Source organism: Xyrauchen texanus, chromosome 10 (assembly GCF_025860055.1).
Source record: "Xyrauchen texanus isolate HMW12.3.18 chromosome 10, RBS_HiC_50CHRs, whole genome shotgun sequence".
Lineage (NCBI taxonomy): Eukaryota > Metazoa > Chordata > Actinopteri > Cypriniformes > Catostomidae > Xyrauchen > Xyrauchen texanus.
The window spans coordinates 30,840,783-30,863,919 of record NC_068285.1 but is presented as its reverse complement, the minus strand read 5'-3'; the positions used below and the strand labels follow the sequence as shown (position 1 = coordinate 30,863,919).

Below are 23,137 nucleotides of genomic sequence, written 5' to 3'. Positions count from 1 at the left end.
GTTTGTTACAAATATGTAAGGAAAAAGAACAGCTAAATAATTGCTAAAAAGCTAAATAATACAAATTATGCAAAATACAGTTTCACAGTGGTTAATAAATATTACAGCTGGCAAATGCTCTCAATTCACATGCACTGGTAGATGTGGCAAAAAGTTAATTTTGGACCCGGATGATATATATATACGATATTTCACATTAACTATGTATGGGACGCCTGAGGTAAAACAGGGGTCCCTTGTGTGCAGGGCCAGGCCAGAGAGCAAAGGTCAGAGGAGAAGCGTGATCGGTAATAGTACCTGAGTGTTGGCCTTGCCCAGCCCAGCCGACACACATAAAGTGGAAAGGAGAAGGAGAGAGTGGAGGGCAACAGAGAGAGAAAAAAGGGGTTAAATGGAGGGACAAAGGAAAAAGAGGAGGATTGGGGGAGGGCAGAGAAAAGGGGGGTGGGAGAGGGAGTAGGGAGGAAGAAAAAGATTATTTTTGGGCATATATTAGACCCTGTCTGACTGAAATAATATGATCAGGAAAAGAAACAGGGCCACATTTGGAAGCATGACTGAGTGTTTAAGAGTGTTCTGCATAAACATGGATATTCACTAAATGCCAGTTTTTTTATTTCATTTGAATTTAATAAATCAGTTATTAAAGAGGGGGTAAGTATGTGCGCATGAAGAGCAAGATATATTCAAATTATTGTGATATGCTACAGCAAATCTGTTCATCATTCATGATGCACCTGTCCTTTGCAAGGATTCTCTGCTCACAGCTAAATGAGCAAACATGCAAGCGATCTCCTGGATATATCTTGGTCAAAGCCACCTTTTGCCCTTGTACTTGCCTTTACAGCTCCAGGGCAGAGTTTATTACTAAATAAGTGCAGATAACCTCTTGGCAGTGCAGAAGGGTGATCATGATTCATTCAAAAGCTTTCCAAGCTCCTGTGGCATCACACCACTTTTTACAGCATTTTTCTACAGTTTCCATGTAAAGTTAGGTCAGCAGAAAATGACTGCATCTAATCTTTTCATAAATTATGACTCAAAATTGAGCCACTGTTTCTATTTAAAATCTGTAAGTTAAGCAAGAGATGTCCTAGTGGCAGCCATGCAAAGCCATTTTCATCATCTCCTGAAAGCCTTATGCTGTTCCTTATTATTTTGGCTCAAACTGGGTTGTCATCACACTCTGATGAAAATCCATTGGGGTACAGTTTTCAACTACACTGCTTCTGAGTTTCTGAGAGTATCTGACACTCAAAACTCTGTTCCAAAACATGGACAACATTTTAAGGCATGACAGGTTCACTCCCAATACAAAAACCATTCCAAAAGTTGAGCTGCCTTGTAAAATCTTGTGCGGCCTTGTACCTTCTGTTAATCAAATTCTAAGGCAGCATTGCATGTGCCGAGCTCAGTGAGGAGTTGAGAGAAATGTCAGGAATAAATATATTTAAAAGTTTCATGTTTAAAAATAAATGTTATGTAATATTTGTGCACGTTATATTTTTAAGCTTATTAGAGTATTGTGCCGTTAGCTTAGCAACATGCTAACATCAAACACAATTAACACATATGAGGTCCCATTAGAATGCTACCTTAGAAAACAGCTGCCTATGTAGGCAATATAGACAGAAAGGAAGCTCACTAGGTTTTGGAAATGAGTTGAGAATATGCTTCAGTAAAGCCCCTGAGTGAAACTATGAAAGCTAAGAAAGGGATTTAGATGTGGTAGGACTGGATTGAAAGAGGCAACAAACTTATAGCTCTGAAAAACTAAATTAGGATCACATTTATTTTTCAAATGTGAATAAAATTATTTTCTGAATGTGATCTTAGATCAGTTCTTAAGAGCATAAAGATCAATGCAGGGCTATGATGTGATAAGACAAAGCGAGTGGGTTTTGGTAGAGATGTCTGGAGTGTGTCACACCTCAATTTGCCGGTAGTCACAGATGGCACGAATGGGCGTGGTGGTGCCCAGGTTACTATCTGCACTGCGAGGGCGGAGCTGAACAACAGACTTGGCCCGGCCTACAAGACTGGCCACTGTGCTGCGATATTCAATCAATTGTTCTTTCTCCTCCTGGAAAAGAAAGCAGACTGACAGTTAACAACAGTTAGAGTGATTATCTCACAGTTAACAACAGTTACAAAAAAAATAGCAAAATAGTACACTAAACTTACAAGTGTTATGAATTTGAATATGGCATTAAATCTGAACGATCCACTTCGACAACTACAACATGAAAAATTATAGGTAGAAAGCACAAGTCTTCTGATTGGCTTATCAAAGAATTTGATAAATAACTACCAAACATTTTTGTATGCTGTTTACACAGTCTAGTGCTGTCATGGAGACCAGTGAGATATTCCATGACACTTATTTCAGTGATATCTTTCAGGCAATAGGACAATTTTCTGCATTCCAATCCATAAAAGTCGCTTACAACACCTTTAATTTCCAGAAATGCGGAAGATGATGTTGGACCAATGAGATTTCACTGTGAGTGGGGCTACTCAGTGCGACACTGCAGAAAGAGATACCAATGTCCGGCAAAACGACTGACTTCAGAGTAAGAACCATTTAATTTTAATTCACATTTGAGCCTTTGAAAAATATGCATTTTCTATATTAATAATCATTGTTCATGCTAAATGTCAAATTGCTGTAACTGAAATGTGTTTTCACAATACTAAATACAAATTTTCTCAAACTTAAAATTATTAATGACTTTCAACTACTACTTTTACTCATTTCAAAGTATTACTCATACTTCATGTGTTTTTAAGCAAAAAAGAGGCAATCACTGCAATTCTTCCCTTGGATGTTATTTGCTTATCTTTCATTTTACTAAAATAAATGAACTGTGTATTAGTACTGTTTTGGTACAGGAAAGTACACCACTTCCATGAAAAGATCACAATGGATTAATTAGTTCTGGCTTTGGGAAGTGTTAATAACACTATACTCTCCATAAGAATTTTACATGTGTTATTACATTTGACTGCACATCAGCATGGGATTAAAGCTCATCAAAACCACAGTGATTTTTTAAAGCAACATGAGTGGAAAATTATGGCAAACATGTCAAAAGCTTATTGAGGGATATAAATTGTCTCATTAACTGTGTTCTTTTTTGTTTAGTAAGAAAGCTTGAGATATGAGTCAAATGCTATATTAATATCATCCCATAGTGTGAGCTGTAGCCAATGTAGAAGAAATAGTCCACAGTTGTCACTCCCCTTTAATGTTTAATCATATACACTCAGAGTTTGGTTATTAACTAGAGTGAGAACCGCATTCAACAAACAACTAATTTTCATTAAATTAAGGTAGTACATAGAACCAAACTGAACTAAGAATGATAATTTAAGAGATTCACTTCTGTGTTTAAATGCAGTTGTCACTCCCAACATTTTGCAGTGTGTCCATGGCCATAGTATCACAAACAAAGTGTTCATGAACTATTAGATTGATTCACAAACTATTGAACAGGTAATAAATAGGTTGTTTAAATAACACTCAATCCTGGCCAATCCTCCAGGTTTCTACTGATCCACCAATATTATGTTTTTACCAATTTATTTGCATTAATATTTATTTATTTAATTAAAGAATAATATATTATTCTGTTAAATTAACATTGAAATGATTATCTATCCACCCTTGGATTACATGTTTTACTGCATTCATGCTCTCACTGAACTGTAAAACAACACTTGTGCCAGCTCTGTCTCTCTTCCATATGGCCAAAGGACATACCCATCGCTCTGTGCAACCCCTCTTATGGTGTCATCTGTTGTATGTGAGGACACTCACCAACTCCAGTGCACCCGTGACGCTCAAGCAATAAAATTCCTCAACTGATTGTAAAACTGAAATCAAACAGCCAGACCCACCATGGAGTCCTGCAGCAGGTCCTCCAATCTGCCAAGTCTGCTGTTTTTATCACAGGTGTACTGTCTCTTAATGGTCTCTTGAAGCTGGCGTAGATAGCTCTCACAGTCCCGTGCATCACTCATAAACTATAAAATAAAAACATGCAATTCAAAACACATAAATAGGAAGAGAAAATGCATTTCCTGGAAATGATTCCACTAAAAAGCCTGTCTCAGCACCTGGAAGTAGGCTGTGTTATCTTTGAGGTGTTGCTCCACACAAATGCAAAGCTCTTTGACCCACTGCCACTGCGTCTGCAAGGCAGCACTGTAGGCCTGTGAATGGAGAGGTCAATAGGTCAGTGTGATTCTATGATTTAATCCCTGTCTGTTTAAAAAAAAAAAAGAGTTCTGAGCAGAGAATCTGGTTTTAAACCTTTTTTTTTTTTTTTTTACTATGTCTGAGACAAGCAAACAGTATGGAGATTATTTAGGGGAAATTTGTTCATATCAATGATGCAACCAAATGTTCAAGAATCTGCCCTTGAAAAACTCATATTGATCATCCAATAATCTGAATATTGGAGGGATGTGTCCCCTTGATTTGTTGATTTTTGGTGATATTGTCCTTGGTTCATAGTGATAAACAGCACACCTCAACAGTCTGTTTAGCTGGATGGTTCTCTTGACACAGGTGATCAGCTGTCTCCTGGAGGGAGCGCATCACTTCTTGTTTTTCTTCCAGCTCTGACCTCATTTCCTAAGAAAGGATAGGGAGGATAAAGTATATTGCTCCATAACATCACCCTGACAACCACAACTACATTCAATACTGAAGTATAAGGAAGTTTTTGAAACAGACAGCAAATTGAGAATCTGAAGGCAACAAAAATATAGTATTGATACAACATTTAAAAATGTTATTTAAAAAATTATAAAATTATATTATAACAAATACATTTACAGAAAAAAATAATACTTTACATGGCAAAATATTTTACACGGAGTAATACAGGACTATATTACGGCACATACAGTATAGCGGTCAGAGGTAGTGTTGAATTTTAGTTCTCTCTTTTAGTGTAACTGTCTTACAGCATATTGCTTTCTTTTGGCTGCCATATTGGTGTTGCTGTCGCTCCAGTCGAATGCCAGCTCCTCCTCCTCCCTCTCATTGAGCCAGATCAGCTCCTCTGTGCAGTGGGACACAAAAGCTCGAAGGCTCTCCAGGCAACGCAGCCGCCATGACGAATGTTCCTGCGAAACCACATTAAAAAAAACATTCATAACATTGGTCATATGACGCAGTCAACTGCCCTGCCTGATGCTTTCCCCGTGGTAAGAACCCTTGGCAAATTGGCTCACATGTCCTTTGAACTTTTATGGAGAATTGATTTGGTTAAACTAAGGCAATGAGGGCTGCGTGGTGTGTATGTGTTAGAAGCAGGTGTTCTGCAGGACTCTTGCACGTCACACTCAAGTATTCTTTCTTTTGTGAGCAGCCACACTCTGCCACACCCTAATGAGATTAGTGGACAGTAATATCCATAATACAGAAGATAATGACCTCAAATACACTCACATATGCCAGATTACTATAACACTAAAACAGAAAAACTCACCAGCAGTTTGCAATACTGGTTCTCCAGCTTGGACAGAGTTTCAGAGTAACTGCCATGTAAATTAGGCGAGACCCTTGACTGGGGGAGAAAGAAAATGAGGAATAATTAAGAGTTCCTTATAACAAGATGTGCAACATTAGCACATATAGCATATTCACACCAAGCCCATACTGTTGTCAAAAATCATGCCTCTAATTGCACCTCTTTGTTTACTGTTTGTTTAGGCATATGCACATTAGCTGGACTAGACTGAAAAATACAGTTTTGTAGTGTGATTTTAAATAAAGAAGCACGATTTGTGATTCCACTGTTTTCATATTGTATTGTGGATTTGAAATACATTATTGAAATGTAATCTTGACAAAAAGGTTTGGAGTTTTGGTCTTTCTCAATTTGACTAGATAGGAGAAGTACTTTTAAGCCAATTATCTACATTCACAAAAAATACTGTTCTCAAAATGGCCATCGAGTGAACTTACTTGAAGGCACTTTAAATATAGTGCAATAAATGATTGTTTAGTTAATTTTGAGGGTATGTAAATGTTTGTTTAATATCAAACAAATTAAGACTTTATATATATTACAGTTTGAATTTTTTGTTAATGCATGATTTTCTGTAAAGCTGCTTTGAAACTATGTGTGTTGTGAAAAGCGCTATACAAATAAAAATTACTTGACTCAAACAATTAATTGAGATATCCAAACTTTTTTTAAGAGTTTGATGAAAATTCATCATCCTTCAATAGTCCTTTGAAACATTTGTGTCCATTAATATCAAGATGTGCTTCATGTACCTCATAATTTTGAGCCTCTTTGAGGCTATTCAGAAGATCCTCCACTGCTGTGTGAATAATGTGATGGTCCTGCAGGTGCTGTTCAACAGAGGTCAGGTCTGAACCCCACTCGGCCTGCTCCAGTAAGTCCTGCATCTCCTCCACCCATCCCAGCAGCTCATAAATGAAGCGTAGGCTGCCTTCATCCTCTGAGGATGACATGGCAACCAGGTCTGCACGAGACATAGGCCGTCTGACCAGGGATGCCACAGCGCCCACTGCCCCCAGTAATGTCTGTGCACTTAGTGTGCCCAGACTGCCTGCAGAACCCTTCTGACTGATGTGCTCCCCCAGCAGACCCCCTGTTGAGAAATGTCCCTTCCGGTACACACTGGTGCACTGCAGCCGCAGGGAGACCAGCTCCTCCTGCAGACATGATACCCTACAAGACAGAAATCAACCATTCAGACTATTGTACACATACTGAATACATCAGTACTTATAAACATGTATAATGCAAACAGCTATGAAGCATGCACAGATTCTAGAGTACTCTTTTCTTTCATCTCTCAACCATTACATACTGCTGTAAGAAAAGGAAGTCATAAGCTATGTTTGAAATAGCAAGCATACTACCATACTACACCACAGTATATATTACTAGTTCTGTAATATATGGAAACTGCAGAAATAGTAACAGTAGTATGCTTTTCCGAACATAATAATACACATTTTCTGCCTCTTATCCCTTTCTCTGGCCAACATTTACCCTTTCTTTTTTCTTTCCTCACTATTACCTGAAAGCCAGCTGCTCCACTTGGTAGTACTTCTCATCTCGGAGGACCTGCAGGTCAAGGTAAAGCTGTCTGACCAGATTCTCACAGTCCTGAAGAAAAATTCCTATATCATTTTCATATCTCACTGGCTGCCCATTCTCTAGCTGAGACATGTCCTGAAGAAAAACAGGAAGATTGAATAAACTACAATTAGTGAAACGTCTCTGTATGGTAAGCCTTTATAAGACATAAGTGATGGCAACAAAATACTGTAAGCCAGATAATCTTAGAGGACTCTCTGCTCATCATATCTAGTCTGATAGCTATTGAGACATTAGTCAAGAGCTCTTTTCAAAAATCTAGTCAGCTGCCTACATAGAAAGCATTTTAATGCATTATAGCATGCTACCAATGTGAAGGTTGTTCCAAAAGGAATACCTTCTTTTGGTTAAAGTTAGGGCAGCATTAATGCATTCTTTGTGGTGAAAAATTGTAAAATATTATTTTTATTATTATGTTATACAGACCATTTACACCATATTTGTGTGTGCTATTTCTATGCTTACTGGAGTATTGTGTAGCTAAGCAACATGTTAATGTCAATCTCTGAAATTAATTGCGAATAGAGTCTCCAGTGTGGTTCCCGTGACCACTTTATACTTGCATATGCTCCAAAAAACTTGAGGTTCCATTTCAGTAAGGATGCTGCCTTAGAAGACCATTGAGGCAGCTCACTAGGTCTTAAAACAGAACTTAAGTGGTTGTTCTTACAGAGGGAAGATAATCTACAGTACTTACAGCCTGCAGAGTGTTCTTCGCCAAAGTGAGTTTCTCCTCACAGTCTAATGCCATGTTCTGAATTTTATTGGCCATCTGTATGAGTAAATCCAACCTACCCAAACATCCATAATGACAAGTTTACATACAGCAACACAGCACTGTAACACTGAAAATACAAAAATTCCTAAAATGCAGGCATCTTCTCTTTTTGAGCATTGACTCACTAACCTCTCCACAGCTGGCCTCAGTGCTTTCTCTCTCTCCAACATCTCCAGGATCAGTTTCCCCCATTCCTCCTCCAGGTCATTAGGGTGTAGCCCTTGGGGAAGCTTAATACGCCCAAACTCTATCCACACCTAAACAACATCCATAAACATCAATCTTTTTATACACAAAAAGAACCCTTTTCAGTGTGTGCGTGTGTGGTCCCTTGATCCTTTCATTCTTCCATCCCTCCCACATGGTAGCATCATGCTCTACATTAGCCTGAATCTGTTAATATGCAGCTCCACTGTGCCTCTTGTGAACAGTATAGCCTGCATTTAGCTGCAGAATCAAGGTCATCTTTCATCTCTCTCTGTCGTTCTGCATTCGTAATAGTTTCTCGCTCACCTCCAGAAGCTTGTAAAGATGCTCGATGTGGCTCTTCTCTCTCTCCTTGGCAGGGATCTCGGTTTCTTTGAAGTGGACATATTCATTATAAAGTGCCTGGAGAAAAGAAGATGTAAACAGCCAAGTAGGATCACATTAAATGTGGTTTAGCATTCCCTTTTTTATTAGAATAAACCCTTGATATTCATATGTGCTCTGTCATAATTGCTATGTTTCAAAACTGAGTGAACTATGAAGGCAGCTTTTGAAGGCACTTCTGATGCAAAGTTTGTTCCAAAAATCTTAATTTGCTGTCTTCTAGTTTTAGCAATATTCTAAGGCAGCATTGTATATATCTCGACAGAGAAGGCAATCCAATAATGTATTGTGGTGAGCTCAGTAAAAAAAAAAATCCAAGATTGTGGACAAGGCGTAGTATCGATAAAAAAAGCTCAGAGTAATTAAAAATGTATTATTTGAAATCAATTGCTAGTCGAGTCTCCTGTGCGGAGTTCTATTTGTGAGTGGCACGGAGATCCAAATCAGTAACTTATGAGGTTTCGTGACTCATCTATTTCTACCCCTCCTTGCATGTTTCTCACCTTGAGTTCCACAGGATTGTGGGGGAAGCTCCTATTGGTCACGAGGGCCGTGTTTTGCCTGGTCCACTGCAGCAAAGAAGAGAAGCCAGACTGGTACTCTGCCCATCGCTGGTCAATCTCCTGAACAACAGAAACCACATGTGAGAAAGTAGAGGGAGATTACATTGAAGAAGGTCAAAAAGAATGTGCAATTAAAATGTGAAGTGACCATACATGAGCTGTAATGCCTTCTCCACCCTCTGGGATCTTGGGGAAAGCATCATAGATGGAGGACACGTATGTGATGACAGACTTCTCATCTGGTGACGGCACATCCACATCTAATGTAGAGAGAATAAAGAGATTGAAAAGAACGAATGATTGACAATGGATTTTGAGGGTTAACAAATAAAAGAAGAATAAGAACAAAAGACAGTTATGAAACTAACGTTACCTTCAGCATCTAGAAGTTGTGTTACACCTAATGATTCAGCAATCTCAAAGGCCTGTTCCAGGTTCTCACGGTTACTTTGTTGTGCAACCACTTCCATATCAATCAGGTCTGGCCTTAAATCAAAATAAAATAAGTTGTGAGTGCTGATGCCAATATTTGGGCATATATTCTTTTAAAGTGAGCACTCGTTATACTTATATGTGTCTAAATGTGATTGTAAAGTACCTGTATGTGTGCAGAATGGCATTGAACAAGCGTCCATCACTCCAGCTTGAGGAGAAATTAACACAGCGGAGACCGGGGTAGCCTTCTGTGGCCTGTTTACTCCATATTAACAGTTTTTCTTTTGCCGTGAGGTCACTTGACTCACCGCTTACATAGATCTCTGATATCTGGTAAAGAGTAAAACATTGTATCTAATTAAATAAAATGGAACTTAAATGTAAAAAGTTCAAAGGTACAAAATGCATATTGTATTGTAAAGGCTCTATGAAACTCCATGCTTTAACATATTTCCTATTGAAAGTGAAAAGTGGTATGAGACATGCAGAAGACTTGCATCACTGGCCATTGACTTGCAATTGATTGTCGCTTGCATGTGATTTTAGGGGAGGGGCATTTTCATTCTAGAGAGACCAATATATATGCCCCTGCAAGCAATACGAGTCATCAATATTTATGGTCCATTTTCCTGAAAGACTTTTAAATGTGTATGTCTTAAAAGTTTATTTTGTCAACTTATTGTGAGTAATAGACTAGCATATACCGCTGTTGACTTAAAAGCTAATAAACATGGACCAAAAGCCACAAAATCTTTCATTTCGATTTCAAGGCGTTTCATGATTTCCAGGAGATTTTTGTGCCAGATCTTTCATGGAATTTAAGAATAAGCTAATTCTCAAAGTATACAGAGATGCAAATGTCTTTCTTATAAATGTAAATACTTTTAGGGCCTATTTGCATGTAAATGGGATAGCTTTTTAGTCCCATTAGCCCATTTAAAGCCTATCCATTAGATGCTTTTCCTTTTAATACCCTATCCTATTTCCCCTAGCTATAACTCCATGTTTCTTCTTCCTTTCATTTCTCTCAGCACTCTGCCCCTTGTCCATCTGTCTCTCTGTTGTTCCCAAACAACATCTTTAGTTATTTCATGCTTTCTACCTACCTCTGCCCTTAAAAACCTGTGACCCCCTGTCAGATAATGCTCATCCTTTCACTTTTTTCCCCTCTACTTTCCCTTTCTCTTCCTCTTAACAAAGAGATGTAGTATCTACAGTATCTGTCTGTGCCAAGCTCTAATTTGTATTCTTTTGTCATTCCTCTAATGGGGCTTTTCCACTGCATGGTACAACTTGACTCAACTAGACTCTGCTCGCTTTTTTTGAGTTTTGCACTGTGGATAGTACCTGGTACCTTTTTAGTACCACCTCGGTCGAGTTTCCAAGCGAGCCGAGTCGATACTAAATGTGACGTCAAAATCCAACCCGCTAATGTTAAAGTTAGTAACAGCAATAGCAGTATCATTTGTTCACTCGATGTTCGAATTGTGAAAAAAATAATTGGCTGTGCGCAACGAGGTGCAGACGGTCCACTCGTTAGCGATGAGCAAATCAAAACAAAAGAATCTCTGAGGAAGTGTCTCAGCTTTTGGCCGCACACGGCTACCACCGGGCCTACCAACAGTGTAGGGAAAAAAAAAAGGAATTGTCTACAGAACCATCAAAGAAAAGTGGAAGTTGTTCGACCAAATGGACACTATCTAAAATGGCGAGAAATGGGAGGGAGAGTGCCCTGAACTCAGCCACGATGGAGGATGGTATGTTTTGTTACATTAACTTTATACTGTGCTTGAAAGTTTCACTTTATTTAGTTGACCAGCTACTGGAAGCTTGCTTCTAAATCAACCAGGCCAATTTAACTGTTACACTTGAGTAAAATCACCATGCAACAACTTCTTTATGCAGCACAATGAGCTAGTAGCTAACAGTTAGCAGTTGCGTTATTGTTTTGGTCAGTTTGTGTCATTTTTGTTGTGTTTAAGATGATGTCATGACAGTAGAGACGGCCCAACTATGACGATCAACCTATAATCCCACCCATGCTGAGTAGGCACTAAACTGCAGTGGAAATGCAAGCTCAGAAAAGTAAAGCGAGTAGAGTTGAGGCAAGTCAAACCGTAACGTGCAGTGGAAACGTGCCATAATACACTGCTCTTCACACCCCTGCCTTCTTTTTCTGGAACTAGCAGACACTTTCAAACCTGGCATTAACTCAGACAGCATTGAGACGACAGACAGACTTAGAGTAAATCACAGATCTGCTCAAAGCCAACACGGCCCAAGATTAGCATGGACAAATTTGGTGATACACTGAAACAGAACTACAACTATCTTTGCCTGAGCCTCTTACTCTAAAGATGATTACAAGGTGAGGTTAGATAGGTTTGTAATGCAAGTCCATTTAACCTGGACAGCAGCCATAAAAAAAGGACCCAAACATAGTCTTATATCACCATCAAACATGTTGTCCGGGCAAGGCCACTGAGTCAAACCAGTCTCAAAACCACTGAGTCAACCTGAAAAGTTGTCATAAATACAGTGGACAAGTCATGCAGTGACTCATTATAGTTTGAATCACTGAAGAATGTAATCTTATAATAGAGTCAGGACAGGCTTGCCTTTGATGAGCTGCACCCTGCAACCCTCAAACATGTTCATTACATCATAGTGCATAGTTACACCAATGTGCATAGTGCATAGTTACACCAATGTGCATAGTTAAGTGTGCTTAACAATTAGTAGAAGAAATGTGTGTGGGGCAGAAGAGAGACTAATTCTACAATGAGCATATAAAATGACTAGGGCTGTTGATTTAACACGTTAATTCAGTGCGATTAATTTTACTAAAAATAACGCCATTAATCGCAATGCCCCCAGATCGTAATATGGAAGATTCCTGAGAAATGCAAGCTTGTAGTACCAAATGTCTGAGAGGCATGTAGTATGTAGTGAAACGTCAGCTGCGTGGCAATGCGCAGTTTATACAGTGAAGAAAAACACCCTTGAGCAGCAAAACAACACAGACATGCATCACGTTCTTGCGTTCAAAACACTTGATGGAGCGCAAATCCGAACTAAGGGATCTCAATATGTGTTCTAAGTATTAAACTATATTTAACTTGACACAGTGACCTAAAAATTTTATGTTTATGACACAACGCATCCAAGACGCTACACAAGCATGTCTGGCGTAGGTGTTCATTGACAGGTCCCTCATAATGAATCTCCAACTGATTGACGAATTCACTTGTGAAATGGATTGCTGTGATTGTGTGCCAATGATTGGTTTATGTTCAATTATATGGAAGTAAACAATACATTGTATTCTAAAGCCACTTTTTATATTGTCTTATCAATGATTAACTCTTCTGCCACAAGAATGTAATGCATTTTAATTATCTGAATATATATATAAATATATAATTTTTTAATATTTAAAGATAACTATGTATAATTATTGTTATATAAGGGGCTTTCTCAGCAAATATTTGTATATGAGATTAATCACGATTAATTAATCTGGACACCATGTCATTCATTCGATTAAAATGATAATCAATTGACAGCCCTAAAAAGGACATTTAAGGATGTTATGAGCGTAAGAAAATAAGAAAAGTAATACCGGATAAACTAAATGAAACCAAATTACACACCAAAACAAAATCAACCAATATAGATCAACAGACATTTTCTCTGTGGAAGTTTGCTGCTGGCCTGATTAATGTGCATATCAAATCCATCTTTATTCATATGTGGGGTAACAGTCATGACAACACGAGTGCAGCCGGCACATACTGCTCTACTGAGAGAGATCAGCCTGCAATACATCACACACAATCACTCAATGCTCTGATGTGTATTTCTGAGTGTGTGCATGTTGGCATCTGATTCCACATTGAAAAAGCATTTTTGGTACACTGGCAGCATAACTACCAGCCCGACCTGGTGGACATCACAAGCACAGAAAGCACAGTCCTGGATTGAGAACACACGTGATTAAGCATTTAATATACAAAGTGCTGGAATATCAACAAGGCCATGAAAGCCCTCTCTTCCCAGAACCTCAACTAAATATCACACATAAGGGTGCAGGTGGAGCACCAAGCAGGGAGGGGCAGGCAACACACAGACATTCATCAGTCTCTCATTGGGGGAGGGAGAGAGAGAGAGAGAGAGAGAGAGAGAGAGAGAGAGAGAGAGAGAGAGAGGAGATTAACAACTCAATTTGTCACCAGTGCATCTCTGAACAAATAGAAAGCAACTACAATGAAATTGTAAAACCCCTATACACACCTATCTACACACAAACCCTGTCTACTTTTATCTCTCCCCCTTTTATCCTACTAAAGCCACATGAAAGAGATTTAGATATACAGAGAGAAAGAGTCTGACCTGGGTGGGAGGTGGAGCTGGTTTCTCTTGTGGGGAGATAGGACTCTCAAGCACAGAAGAATCAACCACGTCAGAGGAGCTCCCCCAGTCAATTTGAGCAGCACCTCCCATCTCGGGCGAGGTAAGAGGGACATCACTAGCATAACCTGAAGACTGAGGGTCCTGCGGTGGGGGGTCAAAAACCGTGGGCATTTGAGCAAATGTGTCCAATAGGAATGTTTTCCCTTTTTTCACCGGAGTTGCAGCATCTGCTTGTTTAGGAGTGTCTTCTTTTCTGGGTGGCCATCCTTGACTTGTAGACATTTGCCATTTAATAACACCTCCAGAAGCAGGAGACACAGCTGGAGGTGCTGAATGGACTTCAAGTTCTTTGTCATGCCAGATAGACGAACCATAGTCCCTGGGACAGACAGTGCGGATGACACAAATTTGTCCTCCAACCTCACGTATGTGAACCACTCCCTTCTTCTCCATTTTCAAGGGCTCATCTAACATTAGTTCATTTGATCCATGCACATCCTCCCCTTCTCCCTTTACTTCCAGGTCATCAAGTTTGGAACGTAAAAGGCAGGGTCTCTCTAATACTCCCTGTACTCGCTGCCTCACCTTGCACACTCTACCTCCCCCAGGTGTTGTGTTGCCTTGCTCTAATTCAGCTTGGAGCTCTTCACTCAGTCCTTTTACTTCAGATGGGTGAAGCACCCCCATCCATGCTGGGCTAGGATCTGGGGATAGAATAGCCATCTTGCTGCCCCGCAATGTCCCTGTGCTTCCATAAATAGGGGCCACTCCAGGGACCAGGACTACATTGGTGGGCGTTTCATTAACTCTTTTGGCAGATCCAAGTTTTGTTGCAAATTCATTAGTTGCTCCTGCTGTGGACTCATCCTTAAGTATAACGCTTTCACTCTCTTTCTCTTCAAAGACCCGGATTCTCTTGTCCTCCCCCTCAACATCTTTTAACTTATGTTTAGCCTTACGTCTTCGCCTAAAGCGAAGTTTTCTTTTGGGTGACAGTGGTGCAACACCACATGATCCAGTGTCTCTGGGTTGTTTCATGCAACCAAGGGAGCTCCCCATAACTCACAGAGGCAAAGTGAGAAATAAAGAGAAGGGAAAAACAAGGTAAGAATGAAGATACTGTATATGTGCCCACAATGGGTGTTAAGCCTGAGACTGTCTGAAATTAGTGACTCATCGGGAGTACACATCTAGAAAAAAATGTATAAACCATGACAAAATATGAAGGAACGCAAAAGAGAGCGAATGCAGTGGAGAAAGGAGTTGGATTTAGTTTAGGGTCTGCCAGGACAGCATATTTTGGCTCTAGAGGTGTGGAAAGATGTCATTACTCCTGTTGCTTGGTAATGTTGCTGTAATGACTTCGAGTCCTGTCAAGCCATAAGCTCATGATGTTGAATATAGCTTACTCTCCCTTATGAAATATTTAAATCATATGGCAAGGATTTTTTTTCACTCTCTCATGATGCAAAGTTGGTGCAGCACTCATTTACAAGGAAGAGAAGACAAAGTAAAGAGAAGATTGTCCATTCTAGCCAATTTCACAGGCAATGTGTCATTTGTCATGATACTCAAGACTCACCATCCTACGTCTGATAATCCTCAGGGTGAGAGCCAGAATAGGACCGCAGTACAGACACAGACTGTCCTTTGAAAGTATATGCACATTCACTCAATAGTCCAGACAAACCACTGCCAGTTTAACAAAGGAGAGCAGGCAATTTACAGTTTGAACACAACCACAAACTGGAGAAAACAAAAAGTAAGTACAGTAAGACCTTAAGAAATCATGCCTCTCCAGATTTTTTTGTATATATTATTTATAAATGAACTATGTAGTTCTAACATCAGATAGGGCAGTAATGCACAATAAAGCTGTGTAACAAGCCTCAGATTAGCTGCTAATGGATGAAAGTGCAGTCAGGCAACACTTTGGCCGCTCATCTACAATCTAGTCACAGCCAACCAGAGCTCAATGTCTTTTGTTAGCATAAATAGCCCCAGTCAGGTGATGTTTGTTCTTTGGGATCACCTGTGGCTCCGTTAAAACAAGTCTTCAGACATTGATGAGAAAGGAGGGGAGGGCTAGGTACTAAGTGTCTTGCCTTTGCTGCCACGGGAACTGGCATCCCATTCACTAATGCCAGCACTTTAGAGTAAATTCTGAGGATAGGGAGTACTGTGAGTAAATATTTCGCCTGCAAAATTCAATAACCACTTTCCCCCTGCAGTCACAGCTGGTTATGGATGTGGTTTGGCACAGAGTCCAATCACATATATCTGGTGATCACGGTTTCAGACCATCCAGTCTTCCTCGATTTGCCAATAAATGGTATCTGTCCCAGGAATGCAGTGAGAGAATAAAAGAGCAATAGATGAAAAGGTGCCGTTCCCTGATGCTGCCTGCTTCTCTGGTTGAGGAATCTAATTAGAACTCCACTAGGGCAGGTCTGAACCATGTCTGAATGAGAAAAAGAAGAGGAAAATCCAGGAGTCCTTCCCCCACTTGGAGCTGCATTGCTGGCCTTAGAGAAGAGTGGTCGCCTTGGTGCTGAAGAAAGTGTAGCTCCATCAGTCAAGAATGGCGGAATTGATCCGACTAATACGGTGCTCTCCTTTACACAACATGGGTGCAAATTAAACGTGTGACTCACAAGTGTCTACAGGGTTCGTCAATCTCATGATCCAGAGCTTGAAAGTGTATGTATCTCTGTCTATGATCAGTTGCTAAAGAGGCCTGTAGGTGAGAGAGGAAACCGGGGGATCCAGTAAAATCAGGCTGCCTGTGTGCTCTCTCAGTTGCTGGGTAGCTCCTCTGCTCTCGCTGGCAGGAACTGGTGGAAAAAAGAGCTTTATCTCCCGTCTGCTGCAGCCTCACAGAATACTCTACTGCTGCTGCTTTAGCTTCCCCTCCCTCTTTCCCTCCTGCTCTCTTTCCTCCTATCCACGTGCTCATCCCTCCCTCCCACTCCCTCTCTTGCTGCTCTGATGCCTGGAGAGCTCAGAGCTCAAAATGCACCACACGCACGCACGCACGCACGCACACGCACACACACACACACACACATACCAGTACAATGGCCTTTAACTGGCTGGCAGCCAGGACTACAAGAAAATGATTTGACATTTCATTGTTGCTCATTCCTTGGAAATGCATGCATTTTATTTTATAGCAGTCATTGCTGGCCTGCCCTACTCCTGCATTATCCATTAAACATATCTATCCATCTGACATCTAGACCAAAGATCAATAAAGAAAATCACAGAATAAATGGATTTGCTACAGACCGGAATGATTGGTTTCTGTGAAAATAAGAGGGATGTAAATGAAAGACCTTGTAAACTCAAAGTATTGAAAATCCTACGCAACAAATAGCATTGTGATGGAATTGAGTCTATTTATCCAGAAGCAACTTGCACATTAATGTGATTGCACGGGCAGTTGATCAATTAGGAAGCAATAAATCAATTTAAATGAATACAAATCAACCATCTGAACATTTACAAAAGCAGCCTGATTGTCATGTATCCAGACTCTCTCCTGTATTGTAACTGAGGCAGGAGATAGATTTCTTTTTACTGACAGACAGAGAACTGAACACAGCAATCAGCATTTGTTTGCAGACTGTGAAAATGGGATTTCAGCACACAACCAATAGCCAAAAACTAAACAATCCTACTGGCCTGACTGCACCTTGCACTGCTCAGCTCACAACCACATCTTTCATCTAAGTAATATTTCAATGGCCAATCAAATCAGGCACAAATGTAGACCTGGCTAAGACACAGAAGCCTGATTAATATTTTCCCTCAGGATCCAGATTTTAGTCAAAAATATTTGGTCAATATGAGCCTAAAATACAGCTGTGGTTTCAAAACAGACGAAAGTGTCCCAGGGAGGTTGGACAGTTAGCTTCTCTGGGCTGTGTGAAATTAATGTAACTAAGCATTAAATTAACATGTCCTTTTTATAAAAAAAAAGTTACTCAAGAGATCCTTAAAGGACAAAAATCTCCACGTCAAAAAACTGCCATAAAATATTATATATTCATATTATTTTCCACTTTCAATTAGTTAATTTTTCAACCAACATCAGTCATGATCATAACTACCAAATATTCATTTATTTTAACCCTTTAAATGCCAGTTTGTTTATATAATGCCATTGTTGTTTTTATGAAAAAAAAAAAAAATATATATATATATATATATATATATATATATATATATATATATATTATTTTTTTTTTTTACAGTGCACTAATTTTCCATACACAAAATGCTAATGTTTTTTTTTTCATTTATTTTGTATTATCACAGTCTGGGATATGTCAATGATTATCAACAACATTTTGATGCATTATAATTTGTTGTGCAGTGTCAGATTAAAAAACAAAACACTCAGGACCTTAGAGGACAAAAATGTCAGTGTCAAAATACTGTCATAAAAATATTATATATTAACTTAATTTTCCACTTTCACTGACTTTAACCAACATCAGTCCTGATCATAACTATCAAATATTCATTTATTTTTCAGGATTTTAACCCTTTAAATACCAGTTTGTTTACATAATGCCACTGCTGTTTTACACACACACATTTACATTTATGCATTTGGCAGACGATTTTATCCAAAGCGACTTACAGTGCACTTATTACAGGGACAATCCCCCCCGGAGCAACCTGGAGTTAAGTGCCTTGCTCAAGGACACAATGGTGGTGGCTGTGGGGATCAAACCAGCAACCTTCTGATTAACAGTTATGTGCTTTAGCCCACTACACCACCACCACCACACACACACACACACACACACACACACACACACACACACACACACACACACACACACACACACACACACACACAAACACATTCTGACTTCCATACCAACACACCCACACAAATTTAGCTGCATAATTTATTCAATTTGCCTGCAGTGCTCTATAATATAGCAAACAGAAAATAGGAAAAAAGCATACATTTACACCATGAGAAAAATGGCGCCATCTGGTGGAAAATATAAAAATTTTACATTTTGAAGCCAGGGCTCCGGAATGAAAGCATAATATCATAGAATTCATGATTTTATGCTTTGATGGCACTGGGATCAAATATTTCCCATAAGTTTTAATGGGTTACAATGGGGACATTTTTCCTTAAGGTCATGAGTGTAACTTTTACACACATTTGGAAAAATTTATACAGTTGGCATTAACAGTCAAAATGATCGAAAAAAAAAACAAAAATTAAAAAGGCAAATGTCCCTAAGGTCGCACAAGAATTAGGGCTCTGTGAACTCTTTTCTCACTCAAAAACAACTGAAGACACCACTAACTCCTCCTAATTTCAGACCTGTGCTGAGATAATTATATCGGATGTTGTTTTCATAAAATAGTCATAACACTATACGATGGTAATTTTGGCTGCATGTCATTCTTGATAGTGTAATGTTACCGTAAAGTTTTGGAGGTGGGCCAACTTGAATGAGTTAAATGACAGGGGTGCACATATTCATCCCCTAACCACATTACATCATTCTGTAGTGGTCTACAGCCACTCCTATGCAGCCTTTTTTAACAGTTTTCTCTGTCTTCAAAGCTATAGTGAATATAGTGGCATATGGTAAATTTATCAAATAACCTTTGCGTTTTTATAAAAGAGTCACAACATAATAGAAGCGCACAAATGTATCAATATAACTGACTGTTTGTATCAAAGCTTTCCTACATTTCTTAAGCTTAATTTTCTTTGTCTGTCCACCTGATTTTCTATTTTGTCTTATTTCCCATCTTCAAAGTCCTCTGGCTACTCCACTCTTTTCTGCTGAATCATGCTGGTTGCTTTAGGGTCACACTAAATACAATCTCCTTGGCAACCAGCTCCCTATGTCACCTTGCTACATCACTTCTCTGTTGATAATCCCTGTGCCCTCTGCTGGACAGTTCTGGGAAATGTTCTAATCAGAATGGAGAGTGTACATGACAACTCTACATATTTCAATAATTATTTAATAAATACAATCTGTTATGATATTACGATAACCCGTTTAAATAATGAATTATGAAGTTTAAATTATTTGTATCTGATAATGTATCTTAGGGTATGATTGAAATGGCAAACCATCTTATTAATCATGCTATTTTATTGTGTATTGTGCATAGTATGCAACATTCTGTATGCATGGAATACCCAAATGACAGACAACATTTCTCAAAATGTTAAGTACAAAACCAGACCACAATGAGTTTACAACTGTACCCCACAGTGCAATCAGCTTAACTTTACCTTCCATATCCAGTCTGACAAATGAACATGATAGCAACCAGGAATTATATTGTTTTTTTACACAAAATTGGATTAAAAATGCAAAATAACCATATTTATTTTTCTGTCAATGTAGTGTACACTATAGGGTATAATGTAGTATACACTACTGTTAATCATAGCCTATTGTTACACATACATCATAATAATACATTCAATACTTCTAATAAACTGATGATGAGACGTACTTAAATAGCTTTTCTAAAATGGATGTTTTAAGAAACAGTAAACTGGACTGCAATGATGCAGTCCAGTTCACTAATAAACATAGACACACACAGCCTCCTCTAGCTTGAACCAAAAGTCCATAAGATAATTTTACAAATTCAGTCTACAGTGCCCATTCTCAATTCGCTCTCAGCATGCAAGTTGGCAGAGCTCCACTAGGACTCATCCACAGACAGACAGGCAGGCATATTCTTTTGAAACACCACAGACCTTAGAACTGTACTAAGTCCATCTTTATTCCTTCATTCCGGTCACCTCTAACTCTGGCATGCTGTGCTGACCACTACTGTATATATTCAAGAGGCCCACTGCAGGCAGTTACCATCTCTATGTCTCAGCCCAAGGTGAACTTACCTGGAAGTGAAGGATGATGGTCCAGATCAGACCCAGTGTCAGCTTTGGGTTTCCATCTGTGATGTCATCATTACGTATATTCACTAATTTGACCTAAATCAAAACAAAACATACTTTAGTGGATTCATTTGAATGACTAAAATGTGAAGAATGTAATTTTGTTTTAAATTAAATAGTTAAACATTTAAAAGTGTAAATGCATTCTCCTATCCCAAGCTGAATTTTAAACAGAAGACTATAAGAAAGACATTTGTCGGATTGTGGCAGTATAAAAATATTTGTCTGTTTGTTTGAGTATCCCGACCAGCCCAGCACAGCAACATTTGCTTAACCACTGGCATCTTAAGCTTGCATATACTGTATGTTATGACAGAATTTGCAGTGCAGTTACCCTAAAAAAATAAATAATAAAAAAAAGCTATATAATTGTAACACTGATCCCAAAAAACTACTGCTTCACTGCTAACCAAATCTAGGGAGAGCTGGAATAGAAAAACTTTGGTTTTTGTTGTCCTCTTATGCTAACAGCTGTCAGAAGCTATGTGCTGTGTTTTGGGAGAAGGGTGCTGATGGGCAGTTTGTCTGGTTTAGGGAGCATGGAATGGGTGACAGCAGAGATAGATCTGGACAGGATTGTATAGGGCAGGAAACATCTATCACAGCTAGTCATGTCATCTCAAAGACTGTACCATGCTGTTTCTCACTCTTTCACCATCTTTGAATTTCCATTTCAGAGCTGTGTATCCACCCTAGACATTTAGGTGACACATCCTCCCCAGTATTTAGCACATTGGTCTATGAACATGGGATTTTCAATGACTGAATATTTTCAATGTCTAAATCCTATAATTCAGGGGCAAAACTGTCCCCAGAAGTGAGTTATATCTGAAGAAAAACTCTTTGGGTTTGTCCTGAATTGGATGTGTGCATATTGTATGTCCTCATTTAGATTGCTAGGGAAACCTATATTTGTGTGTATGTGTACACAGGTGTTCATACCTGTCTCTGCTTGAGGAATTCTAAGGCGATCTGCACATTCTGGAGTCGGTGAAATCGCATGCGACCCTTTTCCCTGGGCTGAAGATAGATAGATAGATAGATAGATAGATAGATAGATAGATAGATAGATAGATAGATAGATAGATAGATAGATAGATAGATAGATAGATAGATAGATAGAGAGAGAGAGAGAGAGAGAGAGAATGCATGAGACCACACTGTATTAATAATCTAGGCAAATTGGACATCTGTGAAAAAACAGAGCTGTTTGATTAGCTGCAGGCTGAAAGCATTGAAAGCAGCACACTGAAAAAAATTGTCAGGATCATTAGTAGTTAAAAACTCTTTTCAAGAGTTACAGGAACAGTTACAATACCATGAAACCCTCACCATTTGCTAACCATTCTAAAAGTAAAGCAAAAAGTTATTGTTGCACCACACACTTTAACATCTCTCTACTGAGGCCAAATAGCAAACACACACACCCTTCCATGACAACGCATGCGTAGTAGCACCCAAAAACACAGCAGTGTGTACGGCATGGAATCAAACAGTTAGGTTATTCATGACGTGGCCAGAGGGGGAAGGTCTGCTGATGAATGCCACAGCAAACTGAGACACTCCGCATAGGACAAAGTGACATAGCTCTGACATTGTAAGGTGTGACTATAAGCGCGACGAGTAATTGAATCAATCAGATTTTACTTATGAATAATTCATTGTTGTATTAGGCATTCCCATTGACCTGAGCCCACACCATGCAGAGCAGAGAGCTAGCAGTGTGTGTGTGTGTGGTTGTGTATGTGTGTGTGTTTGAGTGGGGGGCCACACATACTCCATGAGCTCCATCCTCATCATCCTCCCCACCCAGCAAGATGAGTGGGGGGAGGTGTGACACACACACTCTCCTCAGAGTAGACACGCCCTTGTGCTGATGACATCATAGAGAGGGACGTGGAGAAAAGACGGAGACAGAAACAGTGATGAAGGCAAATACAAGAAAACAACTGTTAAAAAAATTCAACAAAGTGGAGGGGGAGAGTGAAGCAAAACCTAAATGAACAAAATAATGAACATCTTACTCACCCTCATGTTCTTTCAAACCCATATGACCCTTTCTTCACAAGTCACTTTCATTGTATGGAAAAAGATGCAATGCAAGTAAATGGTGACGGAGACTAAAATTTAGCCTGAGAGCTTCTTTTGTGTTCCACAGAAGAAAGAAAGCCAAATAGGGTTAGAAGATCATGAGGGTGAGTAATTAATGATGAAATTGTCATTTTAGGGTAAACTATCC

The 23,137-nt window shown here is 39.2% G+C and overlaps 1 protein-coding gene across 1 annotated transcript in view; it reads right to left on the bottom strand.

Annotated features, from left to right (window-relative positions):
• LOC127650088 (microtubule-actin cross-linking factor 1-like) overlaps window positions 1-22,730 on the bottom strand; it is a 118,189-nt gene extending 95,459 nt beyond the window's left edge. Inside the window, exons 1-18 of the mRNA XM_052135290.1 lie at window positions 22,676-22,730; window positions 21,841-21,918; window positions 20,842-20,934; window positions 9,682-9,848; window positions 9,457-9,569; window positions 9,237-9,343; window positions 9,024-9,143; window positions 8,443-8,538; window positions 8,059-8,186; window positions 7,849-7,942; window positions 7,072-7,226; window positions 6,296-6,716; window positions 5,502-5,579; window positions 4,975-5,136; window positions 4,535-4,639; window positions 4,120-4,215; window positions 3,901-4,026; window positions 1,931-2,083 (exon numbers count right to left, since the gene is read on the bottom strand). Coding sequence (XP_051991250.1) covers window positions 1,931-2,083; window positions 3,901-4,026; window positions 4,120-4,215; window positions 4,535-4,639; window positions 4,975-5,136; window positions 5,502-5,579; window positions 6,296-6,716; window positions 7,072-7,226; window positions 7,849-7,942; window positions 8,059-8,186; window positions 8,443-8,538; window positions 9,024-9,143; window positions 9,237-9,343; window positions 9,457-9,569; window positions 9,682-9,848; window positions 20,842-20,934; window positions 21,841-21,900 — 2,274 coding nt within the window. The 5' untranslated portion in view covers window positions 21,901-21,918; window positions 22,676-22,730. The remainder of the gene's footprint in view (window positions 1-1,930; window positions 2,084-3,900; window positions 4,027-4,119; window positions 4,216-4,534; window positions 4,640-4,974; window positions 5,137-5,501; window positions 5,580-6,295; window positions 6,717-7,071; window positions 7,227-7,848; window positions 7,943-8,058; window positions 8,187-8,442; window positions 8,539-9,023; window positions 9,144-9,236; window positions 9,344-9,456; window positions 9,570-9,681; window positions 9,849-20,841; window positions 20,935-21,840; window positions 21,919-22,675) is intronic.
• Between the last annotated feature and the right edge of the window lie 407 nt (window positions 22,731-23,137).